The sequence below is a fragment of the Pteronotus mesoamericanus genome, unplaced genomic scaffold (genome assembly GCF_021234165.1).
Source record: "Pteronotus mesoamericanus isolate MK-2021 breed Mesoamerican mustached bat unplaced genomic scaffold, CSHL_Meso_final contig_25, whole genome shotgun sequence".
In the NCBI taxonomy this organism is placed as follows: Eukaryota; Metazoa; Chordata; class Mammalia; order Chiroptera; family Mormoopidae; genus Pteronotus; species Pteronotus mesoamericanus.
The window spans coordinates 35,012,721-35,035,585 of NW_026555105.1; the positions used below are offsets into that span (position 1 = coordinate 35,012,721).

The following is a 22,865-nucleotide window of genomic DNA, read 5'->3' on the forward strand; positions in this document are numbered from 1 at the left end:
CTCATGACAAGTATAAAAATCATGAAATGCAATGGAATGGCCATATTTAATAACTAATGTCAACAAATCAAAACCTTAGGCACTATGGCAAAGGGGAGTCTCTCCAGCCTTTGCTTAAAATCTATGATCACTTACTTTACACAAAATTCAGATACACTCAGGGATCATATTTCTAAGTCAAAGCAGCAATTAAGGAGGAAGAGAGAGATTGCTAAGAGCAATTGGAGTGACAGCAGAGAGAAATGGCAGAGAACAGCAGCCTGGCAGCAATGGGAAAAGTTTTCATTCAAAATAATTAGACATGAGAATACAGTGAGCCCCATACACCAAGTCTACTTAATACAGATGTAAGAGCCCAGCATAGGCTTGTGAGCATCAATGTCAAATGCCAGCCAGTATGCTAAGGAACGTTCTGGAGACATTCAGGAGAAACTTGTTCTGGAGCTCTGCTTAAGAAGCAGGAAAGGATACATTGTAGAAAATATTCTAACTCAAAATGTTCACTATCTTTGTTATTATTATTACTAAGTGAGGGCAATTGAAAGATAAACCTTCTGCATTAGGCAGGACTCTTTTGTTCTCAGATAAGAGAAACAGGACAGCTACTGAGTGAATAACGGGCCATGTGGATCACTGGATGAAGGGGTAACTGATGTCCAAGGTGGGATGGAGTGGGATGGTGGGACATTTTGTCACACTGCTCAGAATGATGTACAATTTAAAACTTATGACTTGTTTATTTCTAAAAATTTCCATTTACTATCTTTGGACTATGATTGACTGCAGATAATTGAAACCACAGATGAGAGAGGACTACTGTACCAGTTCCAAAAGTATTCTCTGTATCTTTATGTGTATAGTATTTATATTATATAGGCAAATATACACACATGTACACAGCTACATATAGTATATGGGCATGTATATGTAGATGAGATATATAGTACATTATAATATATATTTACATATTCATGAATTTATGTATATTTTTACCCAAAGAGTAGTGTACTATAGACACTATTCCCTACTTTCTTTCTTTCACTTAATATAATCCTACCTGGGCATAAAATATTCCTCATTATTTCTTAAAGCTCTTAGTATTCCTATTTACAGATGAACTATTATTTATTTAACCAGTCCTTCAATTATAATCATCTTGGTTATATAAGCATATTTTAATATAATGGCAACTGAAAAATTTAGCTTGACCATGCATAAATTTGTACACATAGAACTATGTGCAAAATAAGTTCCAATCAATTGACTTGCTGGGAAAAATGGTAAGTGCCTTGGTAATTTTGATAGATATTGCCAAGTCACTCTTTGAGCTTGTACTAATTTAAACTTCCTACAGCAATACGTGAGGGTGCCTATTTCCTCACATTCTTGTCGACGGAATGTATTAATATTAAAATACTTGTTCTCTTCTCTAGGATAATAAGAAAGACATTTCAGTTTTATTCTGTGTAATTTTATTCACATTTCTCTTATTTTGAAATAGTAGCACCTTTTAATATAAATACTATTTGTATTTACTTTTCTGTGAACCATCTACTTATATATTTTACCATTTTTCTACTGATTTGTAGGAGATCTTTATATTGAGGTAATTCTCTTTGAGATGCGCATCAGAATGGGATGGAAGTAGCTGTCAGAATGTATAAAAAGAAAAAAAATCTCAATTATAAATATGTTCCAAGAGGAGTTGGAAACATACCCAAAAAAGGCAGGAAAAATTAGAAGGGATTAGGATAACTGGGCTAAAAGAAAGAAAAACCAAAGGATCTCTGAAAGTTAAAAACTGACCTTGTAAGAGAAATACAGAGATATCCTGTAGAATAGAAAATAAGAGTCGTGTATTAGTTGAGATATGCTAAACAGCTGCAAAAGATATATCTCAAAATGCAACAAATCAAATATAGTAGCAATTTATTTATTGCCCAGTAATTATCTGGGGCAGGTGGCTCTCCTTAATATGGTAATTCAAGGACACATATTCATCCCCTAGGATCTTGTCTTGGTCTGTATCCACTTACAGGGGGGAAAAAAAAGAATATTTAAAAGCATTATCCTTGAAGAGGTTCACATCACCTCCACTTATATTCCAGTGGTAAGAAGTAGTCACATGTCCATACTTAGCTGGGATATAAAGAGCCTCCTGATTGAGTAGACACTTCCCAGCTACAACTCTATTAGTATAAAAGTGGGCAACAAATTTTCATGAATAGCTAGCCAGCTCCACTAAACTGTTAAGAGACACAAAGGGATAGATCTGGTACCCATGACTCTGAGAAATGGGGACAAAAGACATTAGTAGTGAGTAGGAACCCTTACTTGGCTTGGAGCCTGCCCTGCTATCTGAAGGGATATCTACCTTTCTCTCCTCAGTATCTAGAACATTACCTGGCACATAGCAGGCACTTAATAATGATCTGTTGAATAAACAACTTTACACTAAAGAGGAATGGAAGCTGAGGCCAGAGGGTGGGGAGGTACACTGCTTGTCTAAGCGTACCTTGCAGGAAGGGTCATGAAGCAGATCATGAAATGACAAACCCCACCCTGTTTTTCCAAACCGCTCCTTAGCATTGGCCCTGGGAGCACTTGTTTGACTTGGGGACTTCTTAGCATCTGAGCCTAGGCTCCATATTTCCAAAGAAGCTCAAAGTAGTTATCAATCTTCACATTCCTAAAGGTTTATCTCTAAAAGTCTTGGGTTTTAGTATGAGTGAGAAGTAATTTAGATTTTTTAAAACTACTTCCCATGTTTTCAGCTCCTCCTCCCAAATTCCTGTTCCTCCTCTTTCCATAACCTGTAAAGAACACAAAACTCGAATAGAGCATGAGCCTGGGGAGTTGTCATTCCTATTTCTTCCCCTCAAATACTTCATTCCCAGTAAATAGCAGTATAAATTGGGATATTTAAGCTGCAGTCAGGTTAAATTATATCCATTCATAATTATTTCAGCCTCAGGACCCGCAACCGTAGACTCAGCTTTCATAACCTTTGCAGGACTCTGCTAGCTGCGGAGGCAGTGCGTTCCAAGCATGGCCGCCAGTGGAGGGTGCTGCTGTTTTCTCAGGTGACCTGTGTCGGAAATCTTCATTTTTAAACTTAAAATGGTATGTTTTACACAAAGGAAGTCATTAAAACTGTATGAAGCAAAACAAAGCAAGCCCAGGCATAGCTTTTTGTTGCAGAATTGACATATGTGGTAATTATGTCCGGGTTTTGGAGGGGAGAAACAAATAGAGACATAATCCTAGTTTGTGCCCCCTGCTCTCCTGGGTGGGAAAAGCTCAGGGACCACTAACCATTGATGCTGACCAGATGGGTCTGAGGGTACAGGTCAGCAGAGAGTGGGAAGAGAGCAGCGGACATTTTGAAGCCCATACAGTGTCCAGAAGTATGTTGGGTTTCTGGTGTGCATTATTTTATTTAACCACCAAAACACACCTGGGAGTCCCTCTCTTGGAATGAACAGCTCCACAAATTATGGATACAAAACAGATCTGCAATCCTTTCTCAAAATCCATTTTAACTGGCTAAAATCAGGATGTTTTAGATTTAGAGAAAGTAGCATGATGAATTGACTCCAGATTATGACTCCCCATCGGGGTTTGAGATGGTACCCCAACATCTAACAGAAATACACCTGCAGAAAAATATAAGAATATTCTTATTAGAGAGATCAATGAAAATTATAAAAATCACCGTGTCACTTTTGGTAAGGTGTTTTTTTGTTTGTTTTTAAATTTATGGGTATATTTTATTTAGAATCACAATTATTTCCTTTTTCTGGTAAGGTGTTGCTACTTAATGAGACTGCATTAAACTTGGGGGAAAAAACTTTCTGAGTTTGGACCATTCTTGGGTTTAGAATCATGCATTAGAAACTACTGACATCTTCTTTATCCAATCATCTATTGAAGGACATTCTGATTGTTTCTATGTCTTGGCCACCAATTTAATAAAAAAAAAATGGAACTTTTATTTTCTTTTCTATGTCTTTTCCTACCTTCCTTCCTTCCTTAATTTTTCCCTGCCTCTTTTCTTTCCCTCAATTCTTTTTTCTATTCACATTTAAACTACTAATGTGCTCCATGAGATAATAATTGCTCTTATTTCTATCATCAAGCATCTTCCTTCCCATTCCAAACAAACAAAAAGATTTCATAATCAAATGATTTGAGGAAATTTGGGGGAAAAAAAAGGTTTCTTTACTCCATCAATTACTGGAAATGTCAACATTATACAATGTTTTGTAAATTTCTAAAAATAGAGACGTGTTATGTACTGGATCACAGACAACCATGGTGAGCTGTTGCAGACAGTGCCCTCTCTTAAATGATCCATGTTTTGACTCCTCTGTACACATAGCCCATCCTTAGCCCTCTTCATTTCCAAAACTTCAAGTAAATCCCATATGTTTACTAGGGAAAAATTAGCAGAGATTTCTAAGGATTTCTGAAATAATGCTTAAAACTAATTCTTAGCTTTGTCTGCAAAGATCCAATACTTTAGGGATATTCTAATGTTAATATTATAAATTTCTCAATAATATATAATAAAGTAGTAGTACTTTATTAAAATGAAAACTGATTTTGTCTACCTACCTTTCATATTTTATGTATCACAAATAACTGAATGATTTTAAAATATGGTATGTCACATTTCCATAAGCAATTTATCACCAGATTTAGGGGATACAAGATGTGCTAATATGGATTCTAGTTGAATGCACAGCTTTATTAGATGCTTTGGTAAGTAATATGTTTAAATCAACAACACTAGGGCTTGTTATCAACAGCAGCATTATATATGAGGAACACAGATACATACACACAATCTAGGACAACTCTTCATGAACATAGCTATAAGAAATCATCAAGAAGTATGAGAAACAAATGCTTTTATGCTTGCTTTTTAAAATGTAGAAATGGCTACAAAAATAAAAAGTATACAACAATACAAAGATGCAAGGAAAATAAGACCAGCAACACTGAAAGGAAAAGAAACCAACAGAGACAAGAGGGAAGGAGGGAGGGGGGGCGGGGGAAAAGGAAGGGAAGGGGAAAGTCAAGGAACATATAGCAAGGACTCATGGACAAAACCAAAGGGGAAGAGTTGAGGGAGGGAAGGAGGGAGGGGGCAAGGGAAAGTGGTGGGGGGTAAGCAGAGACAAATGTATTTGAAAAAATAAATAAATTTTAAAAAAAGTAAATAAATTAAAACTGTAAAGATAAAAAATAATAAAAAAATAAAAAGTATAACTTACCATGAAAATTCTGAAAATAGAAAAAAAATTAAAACTCTGCTAGTTTCACCATATATATATGTATACACACACACACACAAGTATACACATTTTATATGCATATATTACATACTTTTTGTATATATAAAAGCATATATTTTGTAATAATATAGTATATTGTATAATTATTTATTAATATTAATACGATACATATAATATGATATTACTATTTAGTATAATAAACTAATACTAATAATTATGGATTATAATAATGGCATCATAATCATAACAGTAGCTACCACGAATTGTGCTCCTGGTATAAGTTAAATTTACATATACTATTAATAAGTCAGGTATTTAATGACCTCATTTAATTCTTATAAATCTCAGACAGCTGCTACGATAACTGTCCATTTTCTGGATGAGAACACTGAGCGAGCAGAAAGATTCCGTGCCTTTCCCAAGGTCACCCCACAGACGGTGGAGACCACCATTCAGACTCAACAAGCTCTAAAGCCTGCATGTTCTGCCACTAGGCTATTTATATTTGCCTATAACCTACTGTTTTCACTTAATTTATCATATTTATATTTTTATGTCAATAAATATTAGAATTTTCAATTTTAAAAGCTGCATTGCATTTCCCTGTAATAGGGGCACCATAATTTATTAAGCTGTTTCTCTGTTTACAGGCGTCATTTCAGTTTGTCCCAGCATTTTTGTTGCAGTATTACAATAAGTTTTCCTATATATTTTTGTTCATTTTTCTGATTATTTTTATAGAGTTCTAAGCATATATGCCAGATGTCTATTATTATATACTAAACCATCTTAAAGCATATCTTATAATAGTAATAATTTCTATTTCTCATAATTATGGCAGTCGACTGGGTTCAGCTGGGCAGTTCTTCTGCTCCCTGAGGTGTTGGCTGAGATCACACATATGGCTGCAGTCTTCTGGCGGGTTGGCTGGAGCTAGAACATCCACGTTAGTGTCCCTCACATGTCTCATAGTTGATACTGTCCATCAGCCAGAACCTCTCTCTAAGTGGCGTCTCCAGTTGTGTAGCCAGACTTTTTTTACATGGTAGCCCAGGGTTCCAGATGACAAAAGTGCAACTTCCAGTCCTCTTAGGGCCTGGCCTCTGAAGTTGCACATATCACTTCTGCTGCATTCTATTGGACAAAGCAAGTCTCTAGGGGAGCCCAGTATCTGGTGGGAGGATGACAGATCACGTTGCAGTGGAACATGTGGGATGGGAGGAATTCTGGTCCTCTTTATAAACAAACTATGGAGAAGTCAAAGCACAAGGAAATTATAAAGGCTTTTAACGAATACTGACTCCCAGAGATATTACACCAGCAACATCCATACAGCAGATAGAATATCTGTTCCTTAATGTGTTCACTAGTAGTTTAGCAGAAATCTCTTAAAACTTCTGTCAATCTGAGGTATCTTAAATGATAACCTAGTGATGACTTCATTTAAATTTTTAATTTCTAGCAAAGTCAAACATCTGTTAGTATGTTCATTGGCCACTTAAATTGCTTTTGTTAGTGGTAATAGCATATTCATATTCTTTGCCATTGTAAAAATCAAAAAGTTTCAAAAAGCCATTTAGGAAAAATGGATTCTGTCTTTTATTAATTTAAATTCACTATTTACATGTTCCTAATTCTTTGTAAACATTTGTCCCAGTGTGTTTAGTTACATTCTTTATGATGCAAACACCATCTGCATCCTTTGATACCAATATCCCTGTTGCATTCAGGCCCAGCTTGTCTAGATTCTCCTGTGCACCCTGTCTTCTCAGGCACATCCTCAGGGTAAGTTCCCGGACTCACCATCCCACCTGTGAAGTGCCTACAATGCTGGTTTAGGAAGCTCACTGAGAGGAATGTGTTGGGTGACGCGGCTCATCATGGCCTGCATTTCTGGAGTAAAAATTCCCATCGATAATGTTGCATATTTGAAGAGTTTAAATCTTGGAAAATGAAGAGCAAGCTCAGCAGAGTTATCACAGCCAACAAAGATTTCTCATCATCGGCGGGGACCCGAGTTAAGCTTGCTGCCAAGTCCCTGGACTGACAGTGTTATACTTCTTTCCTCTGTGCTTGAAGAGCTTCCCCTCACCAGCATCAGAGCCCAGACTCAGGCACCTCAGGAGAACATCATTCAAAGGCCTGCAGAGAAGTCAGCCTTGCTAGCACTTTTCCAGGTTTGAAGCAGACTGAGCTACGGCTTGCTGTGCCTGGAAGCTCTGGAAGCAAGTTAGGCTTCTGTGACAGGTTTTTGATGGTGAGGCTATCGGTTCTCAGTTATACAATCAAATACTAACCTAGCTGTTGCTGTGAAAGTATGTTTACCCATGTAATAAAAACCTCTAATCAGTTAACTTTAAGTAAGGGAGGTTTTCAGGGATAACTTGGGTGGGCTTGACTTAATCCATGGAAGGTATTAAAAGTAAGGCTGCAATTTCTGAGAGAAAGGGAGAGGAAATTATATCTGTGGCAATAGCTTCCATGAATCCTGTGGAGCTCCTACCCACTCATGGCCTCCCTTCATTACTGCTGCCCTATGGATCTCAGATCTGCTGAGCCAGCACACAATCACACATATGTCTTCTTTGGGAGGCAATCTTAGCTCACTGAAACCATTTCAGTGGCCAGATGCCTTAGCTAGTCCTGTACTCAGGGACTTCATGAATCTGAGTTTTAAATGTTGTCCTTAGGTAGAGCAGTGAAGGGAACAAGTGGAAAGGAAAGAATAAGTACAAAGACATAAACCTCAGGCTGGGGCAATCCTAAGTCTGCTGAGAATGGAAAGTGAGGAAGGTCAGATGACTCTCTTCAGTGTTTGGTTGAGGATGGGTCATATAAGATAGGATGAGCGAGTGTCCAGAGTTGAAATGGGGCTTTGGGCGGACTTTTCCCTAAGACACTCCAGTGCGGACCTTCCCTCGTCCCACCTCTCTTTCATTGTTTGTAAACCTAGGCCATCTCTGCCTGATGTCCCTCACAAACCTCTGGCTTTGAATCCCTTCCTGGGCCTCTGTCAAACCACACCCTCCTCTTCTTCCAAGATCTGATTTCATGCTCCACTGTCCGATGGCGGTCCTCAAGGTTGGGGCCATCTGGCTGCAGTTTGCCACTTCCAGGCTTCGAAGAAACCCAACTGTCTCCTTTCTTCCATTTCCCACAGACACACGCAGGCATCTGCTGCATCTGGAATGTCTGTGAGCCCCTGGATACAAACCTGTCCTTTGCTACCTGCTCTGGACTTTTGTAGAACAAGGAATAAGAACAATTTAAGAGCCTAGAAGCATCCGTTTATCTGGGGCTTTCAAGTAGCATGTCCAGTCTGTTCATGTTGGAGCAAGGAAGGTTAATTAACCCAAAACTTGATTTGCCTTTTCTCCCAAATACTAACAGGCCCCAGGATTAGGCCTGCACCCAGTTTTAGATAGCAGAGATCTTTGGCATCACCTTTGTTTTGGAATGACATTTAATACCCATACATCATACCTCTGTGAACACCCAGTTTTTCTTTCTGTCTTTGCAGAAGCTAGAAACTAGAAAACTTCAGTTTCTCTAGTCCATTTCCAAGCAGTAGCCTGAGAATAGTTTTACACCATTAGTCATCACTACCCCCAGCCCCAAGCCCAAAACACAGACCAGTTCAACTCATTAACCATTGAAAATGCCAGGCGTTGAACTAAGGGAACCAACAGTGAACAGAAGAATGGGGCCACTCCTCTCAGAAATCACCACATAAGAGGGAGTCAGGCAGTTGTTAAATTTCCTATATTTCCCACTAAATTCAGGATAAAGTCTCATCCCTCACTGGAGACTTTTCTAACTTGACCCTCAGAGCCTCAGTGTTCACACCCTACCCCTCCCTGCAGACTCACCACACTGGTCCCCACTAGCCCCTAATACACCGAGCCTTCTGTCCCGTGAGTATGCTGCTCCATGTGCCTGGAGAGCCCCTTCGCCACTTGCCCAGTGAATCACAGGTGTGTCCAGGTAAATTCCCATATTTCACTTTTAGAAGTCTTCCTAGAGACTTGTAGGGCTGTTGGGGGAAAAGCCCTTCAGATTCATTTTCCTGTGAAGAGGAATCTGACCAAATCTGATGCTGACTAAATCTGGTCCAATGGTCTTTTACCCACAAGATGGAAGAAACACTTCAGGCATTCACAGGGCTAGGGCTGGGGAAGGAAGCAAGAAAGGAGGGAGGGAGAGAGAAGGGAGTGTGAAGGGGAGAAGGAAGAGGGCTTCAGAGCCTGTGAGGTGGGTGAGCCACCATCCTTATCATCAGTTTCACAAATTTTATTGAGCACCGTGGAATGGTGCCTGCCACCTGATGCTGACAGGCTGGTGGGAGGAGAGAGGCTTGCAACAGCCCAGGTCCTCGTGCTAGCTGGGCCCTGAGGGGCCTAAGCTCGCCAATGGGATTTGGAACTAACGTGTGTTTTTGCTTTTCTTCACAGACCATGGGTAGCTGTCTCTTTTATAAGGGAAAAAGAAACAAGCATGGTATGGAATAGTCAGTTAGCCAGCATGCTTTACCAAACAAATTGCTGAATAAGGCATAATTTATATACAGTAAAGTTCACCCCTTACGATGTACAGTTCTATGAGTTTTGACAAGCAGATACAGTTGCATAACCACCTACCCAGTCAACATATACAAGCCCCCTGCAGTGCACTTTCAGGGGCAACCCCACACCTATTTCACTTACCTCCAGACCCTGACAACCACTGGTCTGTTTCCTTTCCATGTGGTTTTGCCTTTTCAACCTTGTCATATAAATGGAATTATATAGTAATTATATTAAAGAATTATTATTAATTTATTGCTTGACCTAATTCTATAACACTTGTTTCCCACTTTCTTTTGCTGTATTTTCTTTGATCACCTCTACATCAGAAAATGATGTAATATCATCTTTAGAGACAATAGAAAGACAGACTTTCTTTGGAGTCGCAAATTAATACTAAACATGCCACATCTTGTGGGCAGTGATTTTACCTAAGGGTGGATCTTAGGAGAGCACTGGCTCTTTGATTGCCCTGGCACAAGCACGTAGGACCTTGGCCTTGGCCTTGGCAGTGCTGGCCCCGCTCAGCTAGATCCTCCCCTCCCCCAATTCCACCACTCTGCAGCTGCTGTGGATGATGGAGGCAGCCTACTGGCCCCACCAAAGCACAGGCAGAACCCCCAGGCTCAATGGAGGTGGAGTGATCCCCAAGTGGAGGCTGAGCTGCTGCACAAGAGAACCCAGGGAACTTGGAAGGACCCTGTGCATGTTAAGATGCTTAAGCTAAAACATCTTCCCAGAGAATGTGTTTCTGCCTTTGAATTCCCCTTAGAATAACGAGATTTTCAGAAAACAGCAATTCCCTCAGGCTTAAAAAAAAAGTGCACCCCTGTGTTCACAACTCTTTGACACCAGGGTGCAAGGATGGTTCATCAGGGCATTCTGTATGTTCTTAGTGCCCTTTTGAAACACCACTTCCAGCTCACAGGAAAAAAAAAAAGGTGGCATGACTCAAATTAGTAGATTCTGAACAAGATATTTTTGTTATAAGGTTATCAGAGAAGAAAGATGAACCTAAGTGCTTCAACACATTTTCTGAATTACCTATATTTTGTCATTTCCAAGTAGATTGATGGCTAATTATAAAGATCGCTTGAAATGTGTTTTATCTATTCAGACTTTCCCTTCTGATAAACCTCACCTTTATTTGAGTTCCCCTAAATTTTAAAGTATGGTTTTGGATTGTCTCTACCCATAAGCTCTGTGACAGCATATATCTCAGATGGCAAACTGTTAAGACTCATGATTCTGGCACCTTTACAGGATGAAGATTTCTTTGTAATCAGATGTACTTGCAACCACTTGTCATCCCCCACACCGATGAGCCAGTGGCCTGTCATTGATTCCAGGAAATATAATGAAAATAAATGAAGTTCTTTGAGCTTCCGGGACAGCATTCATTTTAAGAGGAAGACAGACAAACACCAGCTCAGCTATTGTGGGCTGGGTAGAGGGGTGAGATATAAAAAGCAAGCAAGTATTAAATGTTCATTTCACTTCTTGAAGATTCTGTGCTGGCATTTAGGTAAGTTTGAGCTCCAGAGCCAAAAAGCTTTTCTATGCCATTGAAGTTATTTCTTGTGAGCTGGATTCTTTGGCCAGTTCTCTTTCAAAACTCCTTTTCTACATGACTCCTCCACTCTCCAACCCTGCCCACTCCCCTTTGATCTACCTCCTGGCATAGATGAGCAGAAATAAAGCTCAAATGGGAAGAGAACCCTGGAATCCATGGCCTAGGAGACTTGGCCTCCACATTAGAAAAGTAGTCATGCAGAAGGGCCAACCAGAGCCTGGGGAAAACAAGACCAAGATGACATCTGTCCCATTGATACTCATGGGGTGTTAAATGTCTTCAGAAAATAGCTATTCCCAAGTTCTAAAGTTCATAACATCCAGAAAAACAGCCATTTCAGATCTCTGAAGGTATTGTCATGGTCCAGTGCCAGGAATGTTATGCCTGATCTTCCCTCACATGAGAAAAAGTGAAGAGAAGTAATTTCTCAGGTGAGTAGCACTTCAGATTACTCCAGCAGAAGGGATGAATTTCCCCACCTCAAATTAAGAGTCTATGGGGAATGGAGGCAATTCCAATACAGAATAGTAAGGGTGCTATTGCCAGCCACAAAAACACCACAGGAAACCATGCATTTAATCAATAGCATATAACTTTGGGTCCTCAAGCCCTTGACCATAAGGCTTACTCTCCTGCCAGATGCTCTAGACACATCTTCATCTATCTATGCCTGAAGGGCTGAAACAAACTGTAGCTTGCCCTTACACAGCCATGAAATTACAGCAAATCCTTCCAAATCCATTTTCTTAGTCACCAAAGCAATTTTCTTGGCCACATAAGGGAAAAATAAAAAACTTATTGCTTTGGTTGAGGAATGGCTGTCCTCAGATGTTTTGGCTCCTTGTGTTTGAGCAATCTTTGAACAATTAATTCCATTTCTGGAGAACTAGCCTGTGCAAAGCCCAGGGGAGGAGGAATGATCCTTGTGGCATCATTTCCTACTGGATGAACATTGTATAATGCAGGCACGACATAGCCACAGCTGCTCTGAGAGAGAGGAATTTCCAGTCTCTTGGGCCACCTTATAAGATTTGGAACAAATTTTTGCAGGTAAGTTCCCAGAAGTAAAAGCCATGCAGGCTGACTCCCAAGTTAGAGTGGTCTTGCCCAGTGAGTGGCATAGAGCAACTCAAGGACGCCCATGAAGGGTTGTGATGGGGTCTAGGGGACATAGATTCCAGATTGTTCTCCCGGAATGGATAGCTGATGAGTGTTAGGTGCAGGCTTCAACTGGAGCAAAAGCTCTATATACCAGTTTGTGAGCGCTTTTCTCCCAGTTCCAAGCCCACCGTTCTCCACTCCACTCTGGGTTGCTGGGGCTGGGACTTTGTAAATTGATTTCTGCTTTGCCAGCTGCTCCCAGTTAGCGTCTGCCAAGACAGGGCACTAGAGGGAGACCCAAGGCTGGAAGAGAGGGAGAGGGACTTGTTTCTTCTGCTTTCTCTTTTTGTGAGCCTCATCCTACACTAACATTTCCTGTCTGCTTCCTCTTGCTGATTAGATTACTTCCTGTTCCCATCAGCATCACCTCAGCCTCACTTCTTCCCTTTAGTGTTGACGCCTCCCAGCAGCAGCTCAATCCAATTTGCAGTTTTCCTAACATTTGCCAGCACTTCCTTCTCAGAGGCCTGGGTCCCAGCCCCTTTCCCCCTTTTCTGATGTAAAAGCTCTATGACCTTCCCCCAGCTTCGAGGCGACAGCACCAGGGCCAGCGCCCCCTCCTTTTTGGGGGTTGAAGTTTTAGCCCCATGGAAGCCTTTCCTGCACACATCTAAATTTTAATAATTCTAGCCTCCTTCTCATGCTCCCTGAGCCCTCAGGGTGGCAGCTGCTCCCTATAGTTCTACCCCATCACACCTTTGAGTTCTTTTTACCTTTTTAGTTAACTATAATGATCTTTAATTCTCTTTATGAAAATATCCGGTGTTATCGCTATCTTCTGACTCACCCTTGACTGATGCACTGTTTTCCTTCAGTCCAGGCAGTGGAAGGAGTGAACATGGGGCATTGAGACTCAGGCCCCAAATAGCTCTGTGACTTGAGTAAACCACAACCTCCTTCGAGTGGCTTTACCTTTAATAAAATTAAGAGATCAACTGAATTCAGGGATAGCAAACAGTAACCATGGGGAGTGTGCAGACCACAGGTGTAATAAATAGGTTTGCCTGGTACCTGGGCCTGGGCTTCTGCAGCACAAGCTGAATGTCCTTCATCCTCTCGATGCACGTCTGTATTGTTTATCTAGCCCCCAAATGGATCCTGGATCCAGATTTTTTCCAAGGCTCCTTCCAGCTCTGATATCCCTACATCTCTGGCCAGATGCAATGCTGTCCCCCTCATGACCTGACGTTTTGCTGGGAGCTTGAAGAGTTTTCCACCAGGAGGGTCAACTGATGTAATTTCTGCCCAGCCATAGGGCACAGGAAAAAATGCAAGAACTACCTGGTCCCTCTGTTCTGGTAGCTATGGACTCCCTGGAGGTATTAAAAGCATGTTAAAGTTGTGTTCTTCAGGGTCCTCATGGATTGTAATCCACACATCATCTGCAATAGATGCTGACTTACTGGTGGGTTTGCCAGACAGATGGAGAATTCCTCTCTATGCTTTGAATGCATTGTCTGGCTTGGCCACTGGTAGCAAAATGTTCATGGTTTTCTGAGAAACTAGCCAGCTCCTGCCTTCCCCATGGGTCTCTGAGACTCTCAGGAGCCCCACACAGCTCACTGAGATCACAGCCACAGGTAAGCTCCCAGCAAAACAGCAGTAAGGAGGTGGCGCAGAGAGATGGCACGGCACTTGCAGAGGCAGTGGGAAGCTGACTTACCTAAAGAGTCATGTGCAGCTAGAAGGCCCTAGATGGTCTGCATCCTCCTTCCTCTGGCTTCAACTTTGTAGATTAGTCCCTGGACAAAAACTATTTAGGGGGACTGCCTTCGAAGAGTCCCTGCCTACAGCAAAATCAGCTCTTGCTTCACACACACACTTACATGACTGTTCTGACTCTGAGGAAGGAGGCCTTTGAACCAGAAGAACAGCTGAGCGACAGCAGCAGCAGCAGCAGGAGTACCAGCAAGATAAAAATGTTCCTGGGCCTGGCAGCTGAGGTCCACAGAGCCTGCTATGTAGCCAGGGTGCCCCCAGCAGACTCAGTACAACCTGTCTTCCTCCACCTCTGCTGTACCTTCTCCTCACCTGAGATGTGTCCTGGCTGCTTTTATAAGTTATCACCCACTGCAGCCATAACCAATGGCAGTCTGTTCCCTATTGGTGACAGTGTTGTTGGTGGAGACCAAGTAAGGCCCTTTCTGCATGCACCCAGCAGAGAGCTAGTTCACTAAATAGCCTAGTGAATCCATGCATGAACAGCAACTGGCATTTTGAATGACAACACTGAATTCTTACAAATTGGAGAAGACTGAAATTTTTTGGAGGCTCTGGGTTAGGGCTTCATCAGTCTATGAGTCATCTTATCCTTAGAAACTGACCTGCATCACTGAACCACATTCTCAGGGTTGCTGAAGGGATTTTGGTTTATTTTCCAACAAAGGGGCTTCTCTGTACATCCAAGGGGTGGGTTATAAGGTTTGAATTTAATCTAAGAAAAGCCTTTTCTCTTTTGGGGGAGGCTAGAATGATTATGTTCAGGCCCCAAAATAGAGAGATGACTTAATGTCCAGCTGGGGCTGCAGGTCCTGGCATCCCCGAGCTTAAGGAGGACATGGTGTTGCTGTCTAAGTCATAAATTGAGCCCCATAACTAGCATGTGGCTTTATGACAGCTGTGCCTGTATGGGGCTCCATGTTCTTCTGTTCCCAAAGCAAGGGTTAGGTAGGAGCCCAAAGAGGCCATGAACTTCATTTGGGCCTGCTGGTTACTGCAGTACAGGAACTGCAGCTGGGCATTGGAGGGCCTGGGGAGATCATGTTTCTTGGTGGCAAGAGCCCCTGAAATCTCAGGACACGAGACAGAACAAAGGTCAAACCTATAAGAGCCAAACTCTAGACGGCACAGGACTCTTGACCCTGATCTTGTTCCTTGGTCGGTAATATATAATCAGGAAGTCAGTTTATCCCTTTTACATGAGACTTTAAAGGATGAGCCTTAGTTGTCACATGCCCTTACCTTCCTCCTTCCAAAAACAGAGGTGGCTGATGGGAAACATGATCCCATTTGCACAATTCTGGTCAGCAACCTTCCAGGTGCCCTTTCATCTGCCCCATCTCCCTCTGCATCCCGTCACTCCCCTTGATGTTCTGTTCTGTTCTGTTCCAGCTGCGATGCGTGTTTTCTCTCCTGCACACTTTCCTCAGTTTGGGGCAATCTGCCACCTCAGCACTCACCTCTCATGGCTCAGGTCTCAACTCAAATGCCACTTGCTCCCAGAAAACTCAGAACCTCTCAGGTTAGATTATTTCTCCAGTATGTGCTCTCCCAGCGCCCTCTACTCTTCCTTTGAAACATCACAATTTACTATCATGTAATTGTGCAATCATTGGTCCATCTCTGAGTGGAATGAGAGCTCCCTCTGAGAGAAGGCTGTTGGCCACGCTGCTTACCATTGTGTAGGGAGGGCTGTCCTGTTCAGGACAGACAAGATGCTCACGAGGATGTGATGAATGGCTTAAGTGGTGAAGTGTGGGGTACTGCAGAGTAAGGCAATTCTCTAACAACCAGGAATGAGGAGAACACAGCCGGTTTGCTCTCCATTCTCTGAGCCATGCTCTCTCTCAGCTAGGGCCTGCCTCCACACAGTGTGGGGCCAGCAGAGTCACAAGAATGACCAGAGTTAATTCTGGTCCTCCCTTCACTATCCCCACTGCAGGTGGGGGCTGTGGCTGTGGCTGGGACAGGACAGCAAGCATCATCATTACCTATGAACTTTCTGAGTTTCACCTCACTCTGCTCATTCTCCCAGGGGTAGAGAGTAAGAGAGGCACCCGTGGGGTGAAGGATAGCTTACCGTGGGTGCTATGAGGTGGGGTGCACAGTGGAGGCTGGGCAACCTGGCACCAATATTCTGATCAGACTTACACACATGGGCAACATGTCCAGGACAACAGTGAGCCCAGTGGACCGCAAACCCTTCAGGTGAGGAATCACCCAAGAACACTGTGCTCCAGACCCGGAAGAGCACTGCGCACTTTGACCATGAATTCTTTACCAAAAAATCTACATGTGGGTGCTCCTAGGCTGCTGTATCAGAAGGCATGCTCTGTATCGGAAGGTATGGAAAGTCCTTTATAAATGTGGACATGATGTCCCTCATCTGCTTATAGAATAAGAAGCCAGTGTTTTAATAGTCCTTTGCCACCAAAGGCTTGCACCCTCTGTGAATCAACTTTTCTTATTATATTTATTGAAATTATGGCTTAAAACATTATACAAAGAAGATCATTTAAGATAGCAAGCCACCCTCTCCTTTTCCATAGCTTCTACCTTGTTTTCAGGAGAAAAGCTAACAGAATTTAGAATCAACTGAAGTGCAAATATTAAAAAAGCTGGTAATCACCACAAAGTGGTATTAATGTTCACTGTGATTCTTGTCTCAGATGATTCCCTGGCAGCTGTGAAGCAGCAGCTGCTCCCTCCCTTGCTCCCTTCCCTCCCTCCCTCCCTCCTGCCTGCTGAGAGGGAGCGGGGCTCTCAGGAAGAGCAGACCTCAGACGTTTCTTAGAGAGGGGCTCAGGCACAACTTGAAATACTCCTGAAAAGACACAGACATTTCTGCAAACATTAACTGTGCATAAGGACTCATGACACTTTGAGGACAATACTGCTTTCAAGTAATAAAGATGTTTAATTACATTTTCACATTTTTCTCCCTCTGCTTTTAAATTCTGCAGAAAGATTCTCTCTTTCTGGTGACCTGCCTTAATGGTACCAAACAGTGCTGCCATGCTAAGTCCATGGCTTTGTGCAGTCTGCTGATGCATTTTCCTCTATGCACTTCCAATTTTGTACCTAGTGCGCTTCCTTATCTTAAAATTTTAAAGAGCGATGGCTTGTGCATCTTTTGCAAACACATCCACTTGTCTCTCTTTGAATGGGGGAAGATTCTGCCTTCTGAATGGAGAAGAATCAAAACCAAATTGATGAATCTCAAATTCTCACAGAAGAGAGTCAGTTTTTGGAGGGATTAACCCTTAGGAAAAAAAGTCTCATTATTACATTTTCAAATAAAAGAGTACAAAATGAGTATATCAAAGAAAGGACATTTTGTACTCAGTCATTTTGCAAGAGCTTCACAGAAGGGGGAACTTTCTAGAAAGGTGTGGAGTAACCTGAGAACTCAGAGCTTATTGTTTGTAATTCCTCAGTGAGAGGAGCATGCACATGCTATTTGCAGGGAACAATGATGAACTCATCCTTGAACCCCTTCAGTTTAGGCAACTGCCTTTCTGTCCTGTTCCTCCCATCATTTAAAAATGTTACAGGGCTCTTCTGGGTTCCCACATTTAAAAAAATAAAAAATAAAGACTTCTGATGGTAACAGCCTGGCAACACCAACACTGTCTCACTAATTTTCAGGTACCATTGACTAATTTGAAATACGGTGCTTTAGAAATTTATAAGAAATGGGTGGATTGGTTTCAACTTGGAAATAATTCTGTACAGGTGCAATTCAAGATTCAAGCATAACAGAATCATTTTCAATCTAATATATTATCATCAGAAAAAGCACTCTAAACAGAGGAAAACAAAATAACCAGGTTCTCTTCCTGCATGTGCAAAAATCCCTGACTTTAAAAGGAGGAACATACTGGCTTAATTTGTCAAGAATGAGTCTGCTTTGATGAATGGTCTTTAATTACTTTTCCCAAAACATAAATCACCTGTCATGATACTTTCAACTGAAGCAGTTGATTTGCCTGTGGAGTTATGTACCCAAATTTACTTACTCCTCTTATTTAAAATGAAAAACAAACAAACAAACAAAAACAAACAACTTTCCAGTAACAAATCTGGTCTGAGTGACTCCTGTAGATATGTGCAGGGATATGGGAGGACAAGGGTCTCATGTGGCAGAAATGTTCCACTCTGGATGACTGACATCTCAAGGAATCATTTGAAGCATTTGTGAAAGAGTATTTAAAAACCTCTTGCCAACCAAACTGTTTGGAAAGCAGGATGCTACTGAATAGTCTCTCTCATGCTAGGCTGGAATTATTAACCTGGGTTCTTTGAGACGGGAGGCTTGCCTCATGGTAGGCTCAGAACAAGTAACCACAAGACACGTTATACAACACTGCTCTCCATCTCCGAGAACATGTGAGAGGAGACAGTGGGGCATGCATGGGATTGTGTGCCAAGGGACAGGCATCGTCCACAGGGAAAATTCGTGCCCTTAAAAGCTGAACCCACAAGACTAACGTGCCCCAGCTCTGAGGAGGCTGGGGACTGTAGCTCCACAGCAGCTACACTTCTGAGTTCACAGATGCTCCAGGCTATAAGAGCTTCTGTATACTTCTGCCAAGACACTGAAGCGTACACTTTCTAGAGCTCTCAGTGAATAGGTTGGGGCCAAGTTGAGCAGAACTAGTTCTTTCTTTATACAATTATAAATAGAAGTGGCCTGGGACCTGGTACCCTGTTCATGACTCTTGAAAGCATCTCTACATTATGGGCCAGCGAATCTTTTAGATGTCCATCATTAGCGAGCCAATATGACTTGGTTATTCCCTATTCACATGCCCAAATTAATCACAGGGATGAATTTGAGTCTATTTCAGAACCAGCAAGGTCTGGGTGGAAGCCAGACTGAAGGTTACTATACTACTTGTGGTTATAAACAAATTTGATGCACACATTTTATTTTGTAAGCAACACATAGCAGGACATGTTAAAACTACTTAAAGAATTCTATTAAATTCCTTAGAATTGTCCCACTCGCTGCAAAAATGTTGATAAACTGATAGTACCTAGATCTGAACTGCCTGAAGTGGTCAGCTTAACCATTTTTATTTGATGCACTTGAAAGCAATAAAATATGTATTTACTAATTTTCTTTTATCCCTTGGAATGAGTCCAAATTACTGAAGCTTCGTTTTTGTCATCCTGACTCTGTCATCTGTCTTATCTGTATTCCAGAAAAGGACTTCATTATTTGTTTAGATGTAACTTTTCATTGGCTTTTTGAGATTTCCTCATGCTTTATTCAGATTAAGTAAGTTGCCTTTGATTAGAAGTTTGTATTTCACATCCACACACCAGTATAAGTCCCTGTAACGGAGGTCGAGTCCCAACTCTACTTCAGTTTGTAACCATGGGCTAGCGTGGAACCCAGTGGTCATCTGATGCAACAGCTTTGTTTTCAGATGGAGAGACTGAGGCTCAGAGAGGTGAAATGACTCATTTGTAACTAACTGGCTTTACCCAGAGCCAGCTTGTATTTGAACTCTAAACTCAGTACTAACTACTTAAGATGAGCACTGGACTCAAAGGATTTTCTGGTTCCTGCACTTTTCACAAACATATGTCTATTTATTCTTGCCAAGTTATTATTGTACCCTGTGTAATTTTAATGAAATGCTTGCTGTAAGCCTGGCCTCGAATACAGGTCCAAAAGGGCTGGAGAAAGATTATCTGGCCAGATGAGAATACCATAAACCATTCAGTTCACTCAGCAAATGAGGGACAATCTTTATTTAGCACTTTGGCTCCTTTTAAATAAATGACCTATGGTTAATTATTATCTCCTAGATTTTATCCTTTAATCTCTAGGTTTAAATTCTCCAGTAGTAATTGCCCCTAAGCCTATGCTTGTAATCACAAATGCAGACCAAAGCTAGTTTTCCTGCAGCACTTTAAAAAAAATTTCCCCATATTTCTTTATGCTAAACTATGATACCTAATTAATGCACTAATAGTTTTCTCCTTATTGGGATAATCACATCTTTAAACATATTTTCCAGGTTGGCAAGGGCTGTTTTGCAGTCATATTCTAGAAGACTGAATGTAAACATTTGTTACCCATTCATTTGTGACCTCTATCATTAAACTGCATCTTCTGCAACACAAATGCTAAATTTTATATTTTGTGTTTTGTCAAGCACATTAGATAAGTTTTTGAACATACCTATAGAAATGATCATGTTGCACACTTAAACTGAGCTACATGGTAGATTCCATAATTTCATTTAATATTGACAGCAGCTCAATTTAAATTTTGAAAAGCAAATATCTTTAATAAATTTGGTGTGATCATATACTTTGATAAAACTATTGTACAGAAGTGTATACATATATAAACCTATAAGGTAGAATTATATACATTTCAATATATACCACATATATTTTTTCTAGTCACATTTTTCTCTTTAGTAAAGCAAAGCAGTTTTACTGTACATAGATGTGCAATGCTACATTAAGTCCTGAGTAATTTAAGGGTTCATTAATAAGCTACTGTAAATTCTATTTTCCAACTAAAGATCCAGTAGATCCTATGACAATAATGTGAAATTATGTTTAAAAATATGCCTTCAGCTGTGTGTCAGTTTTGTGCTTAGCGGAGAAAGCTCAAGAATGCACAGTAGACATTTACGTTTGGGAAAATTTCCTTGAATATTCAGGATTAAACAAATACCCTATTTGTATGGATTTATAGAAGTCTTAACTGGTGTCACCTACATCCAATTTGTCAAGCATGGAAAACTCCAGTCGTGGATAGACTGAAAATCCCTTTTGCAGAATATGAAATTCTGTGTAAACATCAGTGTTTAGGTATATACAAAAATTCTGACTCAAACAAGGGGAAAGAGAAAAAAATACAATGAAATAACTTTAAATGCTTTTCTTGGGATACAGTCAGCAACATGGAAGGAGTATAAAAAATAAGTGTATTTTGTTGAAAGAGGAAACCAGATGAAAGTCATTTAAAGAAGGTCTGGCGAGCCACCCACTTTGGGAGGTGCCATATTGGCTTGTCTCAGAGAACCCGAGATAATCAAGCCACATCCATCTTGCCACAGGGGATGGACTCCGCTGCACAATGAGAAGGAAGCACTACGGGGTAAAGGCCACAATTCAACTGCAATGGGACAGTAACAGTTACCAGTCATAGTCACTGTCAGCAAGCAAAGCATCCCAGCCCCACTAGCCACCAGGCACTGGATATGGACTGGCGGGGGTGGGCAGGCACAGCACGCCTGCCTGCAGCAGCAGGAGGCAGGCCCGGCCCCTCCTGGGTGGCTGCCCTCCACCAGAGGGCCCGCTTCCACGAGAAGGCACTGTGTTGGTGGTTCCTGTTGCCCAGCACTACCCGGTCCCATAGCTGCTGTAGTCAAAGACTCCTTTCTTGAAGAATGGCGAGAACTCACAAATGGTGTGTTTCGAAAGAGTCAGCCCCACTTTGTTGATGTGTAGGGGAGATGTCGCAGACTGCAGCATCACATTGAAAAAGTCCCTGAGGTATTTCTGAGGAAGAGACAAGAGTTAAAAACATGATCAGGACATTGTTGAAAATAGTTGAGGAGGGAAGTAGAAATGTCCAGAAACAACTTCTCATCCAGGTGTCACCATCATTAGAAATGGCATTCGTTGCCGTTGCTGGTGTGGCTCAGTGGATTGAGCACCAGCCTGTGAAGCAAAGGGTCTCCGGTTAGATTCCCAGTATAGAGCACATGCTTGGGTTGTGGGCCAGGTCCCCAGCAGGGCGCGTGTGAGATGTAACCACACATTGATGTTTATCTACCTCTCTTTCCCCCTCCCTTTCTCTCTCTAAAAATAAATACATATAATGTTTAAAGAAAAAGGAAATGGCATTCATGGAATATCCTCGACTGCCTTTGCTACCATCAGACGCACCGAGGACACACGGTCGTGATATCCATTCTGCAGGTGCAGGTGACATGTCTCTGCTCAGAGCTGACTAAGAGCAACACGGCCTCAGGCTTATCTATGGACAGTGCCCAGAAGTGCTCGGCACAGGGTTCGGCTTTTTTGGCAACACTGTCACTACTTAATATGTTATATTTAATAAAAGCCATTTCTCCCAACTTACTCATTAAGTAGAAAAATGAGTAAAAGGCAGGGGGAAGACTAGCCATCTCTACAATGATAAACATGCTGCCAACTGGTATTTTTAAATGGGACAATCACTATCTGCTTTGGATCTTTCTTATAAATAAAGGAAAAGAAATACTGGGACAAGAGGGTCAATTCCAAGTACTAATATTTATAGATCATTTTGCAAATCCTATGATCATTAATGAAAAGAATTTCTGACTAAGTTAACTGCTCTGAACCCTCCCTCCACCCCCGCATGTGTCTGTCAGAGCATTATCTGCCTGTCCTGGTACTGAAGAGCAAAGCATGTCTGAGACTAGGATCCAAAGTGCTGGGGATGAGATCGGATGCGGGTGCTGGCAGGATGTACTAAAGGAAAAGAGGACACACAAAGATACTGTATTTCAGGTCAGGCAAATCTTATCC

General features: G+C 41.5%; 1 protein-coding gene across 2 annotated transcripts in view; it reads right to left on the reverse strand.

Annotated features, from left to right (window-relative positions):
- Nucleotides 1-20,636: 20,636 nt before the first annotated feature.
- KIF16B (kinesin family member 16B) overlaps nucleotides 20,637-22,865 on the reverse strand; it is a 301,193-nt gene continuing 298,964 nt past the window's right edge. For both annotated transcript variants that reach the window (XM_054574081.1, XM_054574080.1), the window contains one exon: nucleotides 20,637-21,848. In XM_054574081.1, the coding sequence (XP_054430056.1) occupies nucleotides 21,690-21,848 (159 nt within the window). In that variant the 3' untranslated portion in view covers nucleotides 20,637-21,689. The remainder of the gene's footprint in view (nucleotides 21,849-22,865) is intronic.